This window comes from Coenobita brevimanus, chromosome 80 (assembly GCF_032717465.1).
Source record: "Coenobita brevimanus isolate Jiangsu-jjx chromosome 80, ASM3271746v2, whole genome shotgun sequence".
Lineage (NCBI taxonomy): Eukaryota > Metazoa > Arthropoda > Malacostraca > Decapoda > Coenobitidae > Coenobita > Coenobita brevimanus.
The window spans coordinates 13,570,070-13,585,030 of NC_137033.1; the positions used below are offsets into that span (position 1 = coordinate 13,570,070).

General features: G+C 43.1%; 1 protein-coding gene across 1 annotated transcript in view; it reads right to left on the reverse strand.

The window, feature by feature from the left end:
* Positions 1-12,113, reverse strand: part of LOC145409267 (serine/threonine-protein kinase SBK1-like) — a 36,159-nt gene extending 24,046 nt beyond the window's left edge. Inside the window, exons 1-2 of the mRNA XM_080279748.1 lie at positions 12,008-12,113; positions 6,098-6,340 (exon numbers count right to left, since the gene is read on the reverse strand). Coding sequence (XP_080135874.1) covers positions 6,098-6,340; positions 12,008-12,113 — 349 coding nt within the window. The remainder of the gene's footprint in view (positions 1-6,097; positions 6,341-12,007) is intronic.
* Between the last annotated feature and the right edge of the window lie 2,848 nt (positions 12,114-14,961).

Here is a 14,961-nt window from a genome sequence, read left to right on the forward strand (position 1 = left end):
CCTGCATCCTGTAATATATTTGGCTTCTTCCGATACACCATTTCCCCGTGGCCTGTAATGACTTATCTTTCATCTTCTTGTGTATTATCACGACGGTACACCTTTACTGTCTCCGTGGATTCTAACCCCACTCATATACCCCTTCTACCAGTGTGAGCTACAGTCGAGTTCCACAGTGAAGAGTAATAATTTATGGCTGGATTATAGTAAAAATACGCAATAGTTTCTGCGTTCATTAAGATAAAAATGCCCCTTGACGTTCAAAAGTCGGTGCCAAGTTACTCTACTGAGAATAGTAAAACGTGAGAAAGTACGCACCACTGGATACCGGCACCCTCGAGTACCGACCCACCAGGCATAACCCAGAAGCACGAATCAAGAGCCCACCACTGTGTATAGCTGATTATCTATTTGTTTATCTATGTCTGTCTGTCTGTCTGTCAGTCTGGGTTTCTGTCTGTAACTACTTTTTCCTTTTACCTGTTTGTTTTACTAGTCTTCTTTGTCAGTGTTAGTTTCTGCATTTGTTTCCTTTGTTGTGTGTGTGTGTGTGTGTGTGTGTGTGTGTGTGTGTGTGTGTGTGTGTGTGTGTGTGTGTGTGTGTGTGTGTGTGTGTGTGTGTGTGTGTGTGTGTGTGTGTGCCCTCAGTGACACCACCGCCATGAGACCAACCTTGCCCAGTCCCCGTGGGCGTCCCTTCCTGGTGCATCACCCTTAGTCGCCACCCTACCCCCTCTCCACCCTCCCATCTCCACCTTCCCCTCCCATACAATCCCCCCCTCCCTACCCTGCCACCCTACACCCTTCTCCACCCTCCCCTGCCACCCTACACTCCTCTCCACTCTCCCGTGCCACCCTACACACGTCTCCAACCTCCACTGCCACCCTGCACTCCTTTACACCCTCTCCTGCTACCCTGTACTCCCACCTCTCCTGCACCCTACACTACCCCATCACCCCTGCATCTTGCACTCCTACCCGCCCTCCCCTGCCACCCTGCACTTCGCCTCACCCTCCCCTGCCACTCTAAGCTCCTCACCCTCCCCTGCCATCTTACACTCCTTACCCTCTCCGGCCAATCTACATTCCTCCTCACCTTCCCTGCCGCCCTGCTTTCCTCCCCACTCTCTCTGGCACCCTACACTCCTCTCCATCCTCCCCTGCTGTCCTGCACTACCCCCACACCTACCTTTCTTCCCCACCTGCCCTTTCTCCGCAACATCTTTCCCGTTTCCCTTTTCCACCTAATACCCCTCACCTCACAACTTTCCTCTTCCTCCCCATTCTTCCTTTGCCATCCCGCACTCCTTTCATCATCCCCCCCCCCCTCCTTCCCTATCACTTATGCTTCTTGCTCAACAATTACTGTTTTTTTTTTGGGGGGGGGAGGCGGCTGTTATTCAGAAGGGTTTGGCAGGTAGAAAGAGAGCCTTCTTCCTTTCTACTCTCTTCTCACGCAAGTTGGTAAGGTATTTAGTGCATTTTGTTTCGTCCAAGCAGATAACCTTGTTAGAGGCCAATAGCCCTCCTGTTATATTTATTCCATATACTCCTATGTACTCTTCTTATTATCCAAATTCCTTCCTACACTCTTCTATCACCCATCACTCCCCTCCCACTTCTTCCTTTCTTCCCACCCTCCCTCAGCCAACTTTCTTCCTTCCCGTTGACCTCTACACCAGTAACTCCTCTCTCCCTTCCTCTCTCCCGTCAACCTATACAGCCTAACTTATACCCCCCATCGCACTCTCCCTTATCATGCTTTCCTCTTACCGTCCCCACCCTCTTCCTCATCCCTATCTTTTACCACTATCCTTACGCCCTGCTATCCATTTCACCTTCCTGTACCTCCCTCCACCTCTTCCCTCCCTCTTTCCCAGCTCCATTATCTTCCCATTCATTCTGCCTCTCTCCCAGTCTTCTTACACTCCTTCCTCTTTCCCCCCCAGCTTACACTCACTGCTCACTGCCATTACTCCCTCTCCATCTCCCAGCTAACAACAATACACCCTTTCCCCAGTCCTTCCCTTCTGTTATTCCTATCTCGTCACTTTCTCATCCCTACCACCAAACCCTCCAGCTTTTTTAACTTCTCACCCTCATCTTCTCTTCTCATCATCACCACACAGTAGCCTCCAACTTTCTACCGTCTACCCATCTGAGCTTTTTATGCGTAATTGTTCATCTCCACCATCTTTCTAGTTTCCATATCTTATCTTCCGTATTTTATTTGCGTTCGGTGATTCCGCGGTTCACTCCCATCGTTCTATTTTCTATTTCAAAGAACTCGTGAATTGGTTTAGTACTTGCACACATTATCCATCCTGGTTATGTCTACATTTATTTCGAAAAATACCCTTTACCCTTTTCTACTTCCTTCCATCCCGTTCACACTTTACCGCCCTACCTTACTCTACCCTTATCCTCTTCTCACTCTCACAGACTCTTCTCATTCTCACACTTTTTTCACTCTCTCACCGTCTTCTCACTCTCTCACAGTCTTCTGCTCTTTCATGTTCTTCTCACGCTTTTGAACGATTCTCATCCTCTTTTCACTCTCTCACACTCTTCTCACTCTATAACCCTGCTCACATTCGCACCATTCTCACTCTCACAGTCGCCTCACTCCATCACACTCTTTTCGCTTCATAGCTCTTCTCACTCGCACACCTTCACTTTCTCGCACACTTTTCACTCTCACACACCCCTCTCACTCTATCATCCACAGACACAGAAGGAGGGTCAGTGTGGAGAAGTGCGCCATGACTTCAAAGAAATAAGTGCGTTCCTGAAAACGCACTTGCCTCACTGCCCACAATCACACCAGAGAAGCCAGTCGGTAAGAAAAGTGTGCCACGACGTCAAAGGAACACACACACACACACACACACACATATATATATATATATATATATATATATATATATATATATATATATATATATATATATATATATATATATATATATATATATATATATATATTAACAGAGAGAGAGAGAGAGAGAGAGAGAGAGAGAGAACGAAAAAGACGACTTCTTACGTAAGGGGATATATATATATATATATATATATATATATATATATATATATATATATATATATATATATATATATATATATATATTAACAGAGAGAGAGAGAGAGAGAGAGAGAGAGAGAGAGAGAACGAAAAAGACGACTTCTTACGTAAGGGGTTAAAGATTTATACCATCATACCATTGCAACTCGTAAAACCATGTATGATGGGTTAAAAGGAGTTTCCAAACGAAAAGCGACACAGACTGTCTAAGCATTCTCTGTTTCTGTCTGTTTAACCGTTTGTCTGTCTGTCTGTCTGTCTGTCTGTCTCTCTCTCTCTCTCTCTCTCTCATAAACAATCAAAATAGAATTCAAACTATTTGCAAAAAGATATTTACGCAACTTTTCCAGGTCGTGCATAGCATCAGTATTTCTACCCGGATCTTCTGTGCTTCATAATACCAGCGTTTATTTTAATTCTCACCTCCATTCCTGTTCAAATGGTACAGCAGTCTAGTCTGAAAATTATATGAATCAGTCTCTCTCTCTCTCTCTCTCTCTCTCTCTCTTCAAAATGTCAGAGATAAAAATCTTCGTGTGTGCGTGTGTACGTAGTTATGCAGTATGTAAAAATGTATTTGAGCGTGTGTGTGGACTGAATGCAAGTGTATGTATATTGTGATAGCGATCAGCGAATTATATGCGTATATTGTGCATGTATGTATGCATACATTGGATGTATGTGCAGGTGCGTATATTGTAACTGTGAACAGTAAATTATGCGTGAATTGTATATACGGTTTGTATGAATGTATTTATGTATGAATATGTATGTATGTATGAATGCATTTATGTTTATTTTTATGTATGTATGTATGTATGACCGTGTAGGCTATGTAGGCCTGAACGAGATGGCACAACAGAGGTGGACGGAGATGAGAATGTTCCTTTCCTGGCAAGAGTTTTTGAGAAATTCCATAGCAGTCATACATTCCGTTTGTATTCTGGTAAATTTATCCATAAATACTCGGGTAATGATGCACACCCTTGTTATTATTATTATTATTATTATTATTTATTTATTTTTTTCATGCTAAATAAGGATCAGCGGGGGGAGTACATTATCTCCCTCAGCCCATACTCGAATCAGCCCCTGCTGGCAAGTGTGAGGGGTGGCAGCGCAGTTATAAGTAGTGGCAGGACGGGTTTAAGGGGTGGTAGTGCAGGTGTAAGGTATAAGGGGTGGAAGGGTTGGAGAAAAGGATGACAGGGCAGGTGTAAAGGGTGACAGGACAGGTCTGAGAGATGGCAGGGCAGGTGTAAGGAGTGGAAAGGCAGGTGTAGCAGGCGACTGGGCTGGTGTAAGGAGTGACTCGGCTGGTGTAAGGGGCGACAGGGAAGTTGTAAAGGGAGGCAGGGCAGGTATGAGGGGTGACAGGGCGGGGTAGGTGTGGGAGGTGGCAAGGCAGGGTAGGTGTGAGGAGTGTCAGGGTAAAGCAATGGACTTTGATGATACATCGAACCCATTGAAGAATAACAGTTTTATTCCAGATAAACCTAAAAATACCACTAAATATGTGACCTATAGATCACTGAACCCTTCACTAGCCTTCCATAAAGTACATAGCAGCGATAATTATATACCAGATTATACTCGGATATCATTTGGAAGACTGTGTTTGATACTGCGTGATTTACAAGTAGCAACAGGGAGGTGGACCTGAACACCACCTCAACCAAGACATTGCATATGGGAGGTAAATAAAAAAAAAAAAAGACGAAAGGCATGCCCTGTTAAACTATTTTGTATCGAATGATTGTTGCCACAGTTTCACGATGTTTATTCTTCCATTCAAAATTCGTTACTTGAAAAAGGCCATTGTCAAAAGTTATGTAAAGGTATTCACATATTTTTTCTTATATATAACTGACTATTGAAGTGACAGTTAACTTTTAATGCTGTTTAGTAACCCGTTCAGGCATTAACATCTCTTAACGTCTATAGTACCAGAACACAAGTAATGCACAAGTATACTGTGGGTGTATGTATTACTAATTTTGCTTTTCAGTTTTAATAAGTTCATTTGTAGAGCTATGTGTAGTTACATGAGGAGGTATATAAGAAGGTTGTTATATCTATTTGTCTATCTGCCTCTGTGATAACATCTGATGGTCTAGCTATCTGTCTATCTATATTGTCTGTCTATGTATATCTGATTGTCCGTCCATCTATTTGTCTGCCTGTCTATCTGCTTTCTATCTTAGCTATATATATGGGTGCATTGTGATTATGAAGCCAAATAAAAATAATATTGATTTGGTGCACTTCTTTGTAGTGCTTTGGAAGTATTATGATATACATGTTTAGGAGATCATTATTATATAAATACCCGTATATGTAAGTGTAACCACACGTATGTATATGTATATTTATGTATGTGCGTGCGTGCATGTGTATGTGCATATGTTCTACATGTATGTAAGCATAAAATAAGGACTCATCTATCCATGAAAAGTACTAAATTATGAACATTATACACACACACACACACACACACACACACACACATATATATATATATATATATATATATATATATATATATATATATACAGTATATAAAGACAAGCTGCGTATGCGGTTGTCTCTTCGTTTGTTCGTTTCTTTCACGGGAATGGTCATAGATATCGACCTAATTCTTTTTGCATTAGGTCGGAGTAAGTCCAGGAAGTGTCATAAAAATACTAAGTTAAGATTTTGGCGATCACACGCGACGCGACAGTGCGAAATTGTCGGAAATCGCGACACCCGAAAACATGCGAAAACCATTTCTTTGGCTTTTTGGTCAGAATTCGTCATTGTGGGTTCAGTAACGGTGTGGAAACAAAGATACTGGTATTTGCAAACATTCTGTGATGGAAAGGCTATTAGTTGGTCCCGCAAATTTTTAAGACAAAAAACAAAATACATTACTGGACAAGAAGTTGTATACATTGCTCAGAATATACATGCTTAATTAGTTAGTGATACACTTTTGTCAATAAATTGCCAAACTTAACACAAAGGTGACAATACCTGGCAGGTGTGAGGGATGGCAGGGCAGTTCGCGGGCCACACATGCCTGGCAGCGGGGGGCAGCAGCGGGCTGGCTCCACCTCCACCGCTGCCGCCGTCTCTCCAAGTTCAACAGGTGGGCGGCTGCCGGCACGTGCACGAGCAGTGAGCCGGTGGGCGGTTGTGGCGTGACCTCAAACACACGGGGGTTCGCCTGGTGGTGATGGAGGTGAGGGTGGTGGTGCTGGTGATAGCGATCACTTCCTGGAAGTGACACACCTGTCTAGGTGCTGCAAGAGGTTAAGGTGGACGGATTTTAGAAGGAGGAGGGTACAAGTTTTAACTGTGACGGGACAATGCGGGTCCCCAGTTGCTGTAAATGGCACGATCGACAAGTTGCTGTTGATGGCACAGGCGATTAGATGCTCTGAATTGCACAGTGACTATTTGCCGTGAATGGCACCGGTGACGAGCTGTTGTGGGTGACACAAGTGACTACTTGCTGATGGTGGCAATGGTGACCAGTTACTGTGAATGGCAGAGGTGACCGGCTGCTGTCAGCGGCACGGATTATTAGGTGGAAGGAAAGGCTTGACTGCTCAGGAGCGCCCTAACTTAAGTTGCGCCCTATGCTGCAATAAAGGATCACAGTGGTCCTGGTGGCTGTAGGACTACCTCTTGTTCCAGCATCAAGATCAGGAGGTAAACAAAAACGTCTATAGAAGTAAGGCAGATGGCGAGGATGTAACTGCAGACATGTGGCGTGTGTGGAGGCTGAGGAGGGAAGCTGTCCAGGCTGGTGGTGGGGGCAGGGATAAGGCAGGTGTACAGGGAGGGGACTAGGCAGGTGAAGCAGGTAAATCCGACTCGCAACACAACGCCGCTCGCCAGCTTTCCCTTGTTGCTTCTTCTTAATTCAGTGGCTTCTAGTTCTCGCCACGAACCAGACTACCGTGCACAGCCGCGGTGAGCTTCCGAGTTATTGAGTGGACTGTCAGTTTGTCTGTTCAAACGTGGGATACTGCAAATATCTGAACGAAGGGAGAATGCAGACTGCGGTGCTAACTCTACGGTGCCTTCTCCCCAACTGACGCTCCACAGGCATCGCGTCTCTCTCTCTCTCTCTCTCTCTCTCTCTCTCTCTCTCTCTCATCTTTAGTCACGTAGGTTACATAGATTGCTGATAAGTCTTTACAGTCTGCTGTGAAGAGAAAAATCGAAATGGCTTATTCCAGAACCTAGCCGATCTTCATATTATATGCAACTCTCTCTCTCTCTCTCTCTCTCTCTTGCTTCATTGTTTAAAGGTCGCTGTAACCTTTTTTTTTTTTTTCCTGTTAGGGTATTTTTGGCTTCCTGCTTCTCTATTCCTTCAATTTTTCACTCATTATTTAGGTCTTTCCTCATCCTTCCACATATCTAAACATGTCCATCAGTTCCTCTCTCTCCTTTAATATATATTTTTTTCCCTGCACCATACTAATGTGTGTTTCGCTAATTTTCTCTCGGTACACTCTCTACTTCCTGAATACTCTCTTCATTTTCCTACCCTCTCTTTCCCGTTCATTTGCTTTACTGTCGTCGTAATTATTGCTGCCATTCATATAACTGGTCCCCTTTAACCTTTACAAATTATGCCTCTTCCATGACTGTAGGAAATTTATGTGTTTGGCCTTTTTATTTGCAGTTTACTAATTCACGAAGATGCATCATAGATTAATTACGCTATGGATTACTGTTTTCTGCTGCTAACAATTTGGGGCTATTTGGAGAACTGTCCTTAGGCACCTCTATAGTCCATGGTAAAGTGGCTTATTCCCGGGACCTGGGTTTGAGCTGATGCAAAATCGGTAATTTTCTCCTGAGTTGTCATAAGCCAGCGTAGAGGGGTATGTTTGTCCTCCCTGATGGTAAAATGCACTCCAGCGAACTAGTTAAGGACTGAGGGTGATAATGACCCACCCTTCATGCACAGAGGAAATAACTACCTAGACACCATGAAAGTAACCAATTCTCGTAACGTGTGAAATATGAAGTGTTGGTTCTTTAGTGAGCGACAAGAACATATTTTGGATTGATGTTTAATATCCATTTAGAATAACTTTCCATAGTAATATACGTTGTCGCTAGATTCAGACCAGGCTGATTATGTGCCATTAAAGATGTCAAGATGTTGGAAGAGACAAAACGTAGCATTTGTGGGTTGTACAGTAGTAAGGTCAACCCGAAGTCTCTTGACTCAGTCGATACTGTCATAATCTACCTGTAATGTCATAAGTAACCTCATGGATCCCGGAGTCGTTCTTTTAATGTACTCTCTGTGCTACCAGTCGGTTTTACTCAACTTGCAAAAAATCTGTCTCTTAGAAGGTGCTTAATATGGATGTGTCTAACCCGTCTATCTTTTAAAGCCTCTCCAAAGCTGAGTAAAATATTCAGGAGGCAGCAAGGATAAAACGAAGAAGACAACCCCGAACTCAGTGGATTAAAGCGTCATAATGAAGATGAATGGAGTCTCGATGCTTGGAACCGCTGACTGATGCCTGTGACTGCACATTACCAGCACGAATCTGATTGAGACCGTAACTCTGCGAAAAGGTCAGGGGTGTTTGACTCTGCCACATGCTATGAACGGGCTCTATCCGGGACATGTGCTGGCAGGTGGAGGTGGGGAGGATACTGGCTTATTGGTTGATGATTAACCCCACCTTCGCACAGCCCGCCTTTCCTGGAGAGAGAGAGAGAGAGAGAGAGACTATGTGTGAGTGTGTGTGTGTCAGTGTGTGCTTATGCGCGTGGGAGTAGGAGTGTGTGTATTGTGGGAGTTTGAAGGAGGAAGGTCATGGAGGGAATTTATAAATGTCTCAGAATAGTCAGTTTTATATCTCGGGGAATGCGAGGGAGGTATATTCCCTAAATTCCATTCCTTCACCTTAATTCCACTCCTTCACCTTAATTCCACTCCCTGCCCATACTGCCACTCCTTCCCCTTAATTCCACTCCCTACCCTTACCCCTTCAATCCGATGACGCTTTTATTTAAACACTAGTAAATCCATTCAGTATTAAGTCCAGGAGGGACTTTTTCCATAGCAGCCCAATATCAGGTGCTTTAATAGTCTTCCTAAAACTGAAGAGTAGTTTTTGATGATAGCAAGGAGGAAGCTGAATTGATACGTCATTGCAAGGAAACAGAAGCGAAAAACGGTAGACCCACGACACTGCTGCTGCTGCTGCTGCTGCTGCTACTGCTACTACTACTACTACTACTACTACTATTACTACTACTACTAATAATAATAATAATCTTTGAGCTGTGCATCAGGCAAGGTTAACACTTAACTTAGATGCTGTCTTCTGTGCGACTCTCACTAACTCAAGATGATATTATTGAACTTAAGAACACACTCATGTCATGAATGTGATAAAGAAGGATAAATCTAACCACTTCAGTTCGAACAATAATTTCTCAGTTGAAATTAATAACGCGGTCAATTTATATTTTTATTTCTATATTTATTTTTAATTTTTTTGTCATTGAGAGCGTCTATGTTGGTATTGAATCATCTGGCGTTGTTATTTACCTATTATATTCACCAGATTTTCATGTTATGGGTAAATTCGCCCCCCCCCCTCTCTCTCTCTCTCTCTCTCTCTCTCTCTCTCTAACCTCTAACCTTTCAAACTTATCTGTCGGCTGATAGGAACTGCAGGTCATAAATATTTGGCAACATATCACACGTACACATCACGCCATGTCAAAATCAGAATTATGAAAAAGTCGTGTCATAACAGCCAATCAATGTATCTCATCCCTCTTTTTCCTCTCGTAAGATTAATTTTGCCGAGAGAATGGAAGATATGGAAAGATTCTCAACCCTCCTTGGCCTTCCTGCAAAATCGTAGTTACCCCTGAAATCTGGTCCTAAGAATCGTAACGCAATAAGATCAATGTACAGCTGAGGAGGCGATGTGTTGTCTTTATTGTCTTGGCTTTGGGAGTGGTTGTTTTCCAGCTTTTTTTCTTTTTCTTTCCTTGCCTCGCTTCCATCTGGTTAGACATACCTTGGCCGCACCAACCACCTGGCCAACGACGACGTAACATCTGTGTGTATTCCCTTTTTACACACACACACACACACACACACACACACACACACACACACACACACACACACACACACATTTATAATCTTTCACATGCTTCATTTGTATATTAAGTTGCCTGTATATACGTCTGCCTTGACTCATACAGGTACAAAAAATTCTAGAGTCAAATTACAGTGTATTCCAAATTAAATAAGTACGAAAAAAAGTCAGTGATAACAGTAGTAGTAGTAGAAGTTGTTGTTGTTCTTACATCCCCAGGCTCATCTGAATGTGAACTCGGTCAACTGCAGGCTTAAGTTCCTCTTCTGCAGTTCACCATCCCTGTTTCGGGGGACAGGGAAGTAAAAGAGACACCTTTGTATAACCACAAAGTTGACCCCCAGGTTATAACAGTGCCACCACATGAAGGCGTCCCTCTCCAGCACCAGGAATAGAGGCGACATGTGTATATAATCGTGAAGGTAAAACTCGCGAGAATATCGAGTACCTTTCCACTCGTACTCGTCCACCAGCTGCAGTTTCATGCCTAGGCAGTCAGAGAAATGTACGAGGGGAATTGTTTATACTCTTTCCATTCCAATCTGGCCTAAAATTGCCATCTCTCCGTCTTGAGTTCTGAGTTATAACAATAGATTAACAACAGAATGCGATCCTAGCCATGATTGGGTGATATCTAAAGGATGTGGAGCCGTAACAGTGCTTTTTTCTACTACTCGGTTACTTGAAATGAACTGTAAAGGGACGAAAATCTAGGCCAGGTTAAGGTAAAAAGAGTATAGTGCTGTTCTTTCGGGACGTTAAAAAAAGTTTGTAATTTTATTTTTGTTTCCGCTAGACGATTTTATTACGCCAAATAGCCAAATGGGGGTATCCACCATTCACTCACTTGATGTAGTGCTTCATGTGGCTCTATACTGAGCGGCAAGTCAGATGGTTTCCTCTGACTTAGCGAACAGCTTACTATGTTGGGTGGTAACCATGTAACCAAATGACGCCTGGTGGTCTAGTAGGTTAAGACGCTCCAGTCGGAAAGAACCAATAGAGTTCTACGTTTGCAGGGTGGTTGGGCTTTATTGCTGACATAATAGCTTAATACTCAGGTAAAGTGAGGCTGGTCACTTTCGCCTTAAACGTCGGGACTTAGTGGCCTAGTCACGTAGTCACAGATTCCTGTGCTCATGATGGGACAAATATGGATTGGAGACATATGGAGAATATAGAATACTAGTTTTCCGTCGACCAAGAATTGAATTTGCTTTGATATGTAGGGTTGCCCATATATACTGTTCCTCAGCCACTCCGCCAGGTGCTTACTCGTTTGTTGAGGGGACGGTTTAGTCAGCGTTATCAGTGTGTAATTTGTAACGTTTCCTCGTTTCTTACTCCTACTGCCACATCCACGCCCACACGAGCAAACTGACCCGTACTCGAAACACATAAGATAGCACTAGGCGAGTCTAAAAACCGAGGGAATAAGCGTGAATGGATGAAAATGTTTTAGTCTAGTTTCGGACATGCTGTTGCTTGGGGCATTATCCACGCTGGTGATGGGAAAGGCTCTATGAATTACATATGGCACCAGCCGTGTAGAGGACACTTCCCTAGGGACAATATCACTGAAATGAGGTAGGATGCCACAGTTTGAAGCTGGGAAAATGTAAGAAGGTTGCCCCTCCCCCACTCACTCATATACAGGAGGGGATCTCTGGCATCTCCACCACCACGAATGTTGATTCCCCCCTCCCCCCTTTCCCCCAGTGGTTCTTGGCGCCTTTCCCCAGTGGGAGTATAGTTGGTGTCCCTATGCTAGGAATTTCTATACTGACACCTGCTGCTTCTTTTACGCTGGGGAAGGATGGCACCAAGGAAGTGCGCTCCACTGAGCTACCACCCATGGATAATCTGGTCATCAGTTCACGAATTCCCATGATGTCCTGGGGAAGAAAAGCAGTGGGAAGGGATCTCCATTAGGGCGCATCAGTCATGCCGGTGCGGAAGATGCCAGGAATCCCTTTGGGAGGATGTTACAACCCTGGGTCATTCTTCAGTACCCACACGTCTGGTGGTACTTTTCCCGCCCTCAGCGAGACGCCTTCACTCACCCTCGAGTATTCTTCATTTCTTTATATTACCATCATCAGCGCCTTGTGAGATCCTGGCATTTTTTCAAGCACAAGATAATGCCGATTCTTTCCACTGATTGTCAGTTAAAAAGTTTCATAAAGAGTATGTGTTGATGAGCCTTGGACCACAACATCAGCAACAGTAATTTATTTCCCTATAACCTTTATTCAGTGGTTTGCTTGCTATTTTTTTCATAATTAGCATATCATTATTGTTACTCCGTACTACTGACGTTTTCTTTGCTCGTAGGTATGAGTTGCCAGTTAGGTGTTATGGGGCGCTGTGGATACCATCTGACACATCTGAGAAACAAGAAATAAAAATAGTTGCTACCGTGAAAGAGAAGAGGGTGGATGTGCTTGTGTTACTCCTGCCATGTCTTCATTTAAGGTACTGTGCAATTTTCTTTCCTATAGGTGAGGTAAGCTGAGAGAGGGGCAACAAACTCTATGAATAACGTAACTAAGATCCTACGCTCCTTACTTTACTTTCGTACCTATCTATCGTCCCTCTGTAGAGTACAACACATGTCGGGAGGCTCGCCACATACAGCTCTTCTCAACAAGGTGGATTCAAATGCTTTCCGTCTCGTTAACTCTCTTCCTCTTACTGGTTCCCTCCAACCTATGTCACCTCGCCGCTCTGTTGCATCTTTATTTCTTTTCCATAACTACTTCAGTGGTCACTGCTCCTCTGAACTGTCTGCTTGCATCCCTCAACTACGACGGCGGGCGCGTAGCACCTTTCTAGCAACAGACTCATCCCTTCTCTGCCCAACTCTCTAATGCAGTAGTTAATCGTTACTCCCAGTCCCTTATGTATTAAACAAATCAGCTCTGGAACTGTCTCCCTCTGTCTGTATTTCCTACTTCTTATGATTTCCAGTCTTTCAAACGCAATGTGTCCAGGCATCTCGAAATGAACGGATCTTGAATTTGGCTTTGTAATTTGTTTGTTTTTTCTTGGAGGGAACAATTTGGGGCTCTTGGCCTTTGATTTCTTCTTCCTTGGATAAGAAAAAAAGCTTACCTACCTCCATACATATATATCTACCTATATGCTTACCTACCTGCCTACTTACCTACCTGCCTACTTACCTATCTACCTACCTACCTACTTACCTAATTACCTACCTACCTATTTTATCTTCCTACCTCCCCACTTACCTGGCCATGCAATCTTTTTACACACAAGTACTACATGAAAATTGGCGATAGATTGGCTTCGATTTTTTTTTTTAAATCATTGCTAACGTAATCGAGGCTAACCACTGTGCTTCACCCTGTGTTTCACCCCCTCCACCGTGCGTCACCCCCTCCACTATGCTTCACCTCCTGCAGTGGGGTGCGACAAAATACGAAATCGACGGTCATTTGCCGAATCGGTACTTTTAATTGAAAAATATTGTTATTTTTTTTTCATCATATAGGTTCATACACACCTAATAATCTGATATCCGGTCAAAAAATTTTTTGCTCAATTTAACTTAATAAAAAATCTGGATTCAAAGCCACCAAAAGTTAGCGGAAGTGTTTTGTCTTTAGCTCGACAACTCGCTTTGACATACATGTAGTTTGTATAAATATTGATTTAACACGCAAATGAATTTATTTGCACCGTAAGTAGTTTGTATGAATATTGATTTAACACGCAAATACATTTGTTTGCACCGTAAGTAGTTTGTATGAATATTGATTTAACACTCAAATGCATTATTTGCACCGTAAGTAACTTGCATAAATATTGATTTAACACGCAAATACATTTATTTGCACCGGAAGTAGTTTGTATAAATATTGCTTTAACGCGCAAGTACATTTATTTGTACCGTAAATCAATATTTATGCAAAACAAATGTCTGTCCAGGCTTGTTGGCGATCTAACTTTAGCAGGTTTTTTGCTCTGAATCCTGATATTTTATTAATAGCTAAATCAAGCTCTTTTTTTTTTTTTTTTTTTTTTTTGACTGGATTTCAGATAATTAGGTGTGTACGAACCAAAATGGTGGAAAAAAAAAAAATCGTATTAAAAGTTCCGATTCGGTGCCCATTCGGTAAATGATCACCGATTCGGTGCTTCGTCGCACCACCTCCAGTGTCTTTCACCCCGTCACTGTCCTTCACTCCCTTTACTATCTTTCATCCTTCACCCCCTTTACTATCCTTCATCCTTCACCTCCTTTACTATCCTTCACCCTTCACCCCTTTACTATCCTTCATCCTTCACCCCCTTTACTATCCTTCATCACCCCCTTTACTATCCTTCACCCTTCACCCCTTTCCTATCCTTCATCCTTCATTTGCTTTACTATCCTTCACCCTTCACCTCCTTTACTAGCCTTCACCCCCTCCAGTCATTCACTCCTCCGTTGTCCTTCACTTCTTGGTTTGAGGGGCGTTGCCAAAACATCTGCCCAGTGCCCTCCTGATATCCTTCACCCCCTCCACTGTCATTCACCCTCCCCACTGCATTTTTATTTATTTAGGTTCTTTATTTACCATTCAGTACAAGCCCCAACAGTCTGGGGAACATTGTCGCTGAAGGTCAAACAGGGAAGGGTGCATGAGAGCAAAAAGTTACATTGATATCTTAAAGCATAGAAGGTAGAGAAGTAATTACCATTACAAGTACAATAATGAACAAAAACATGCA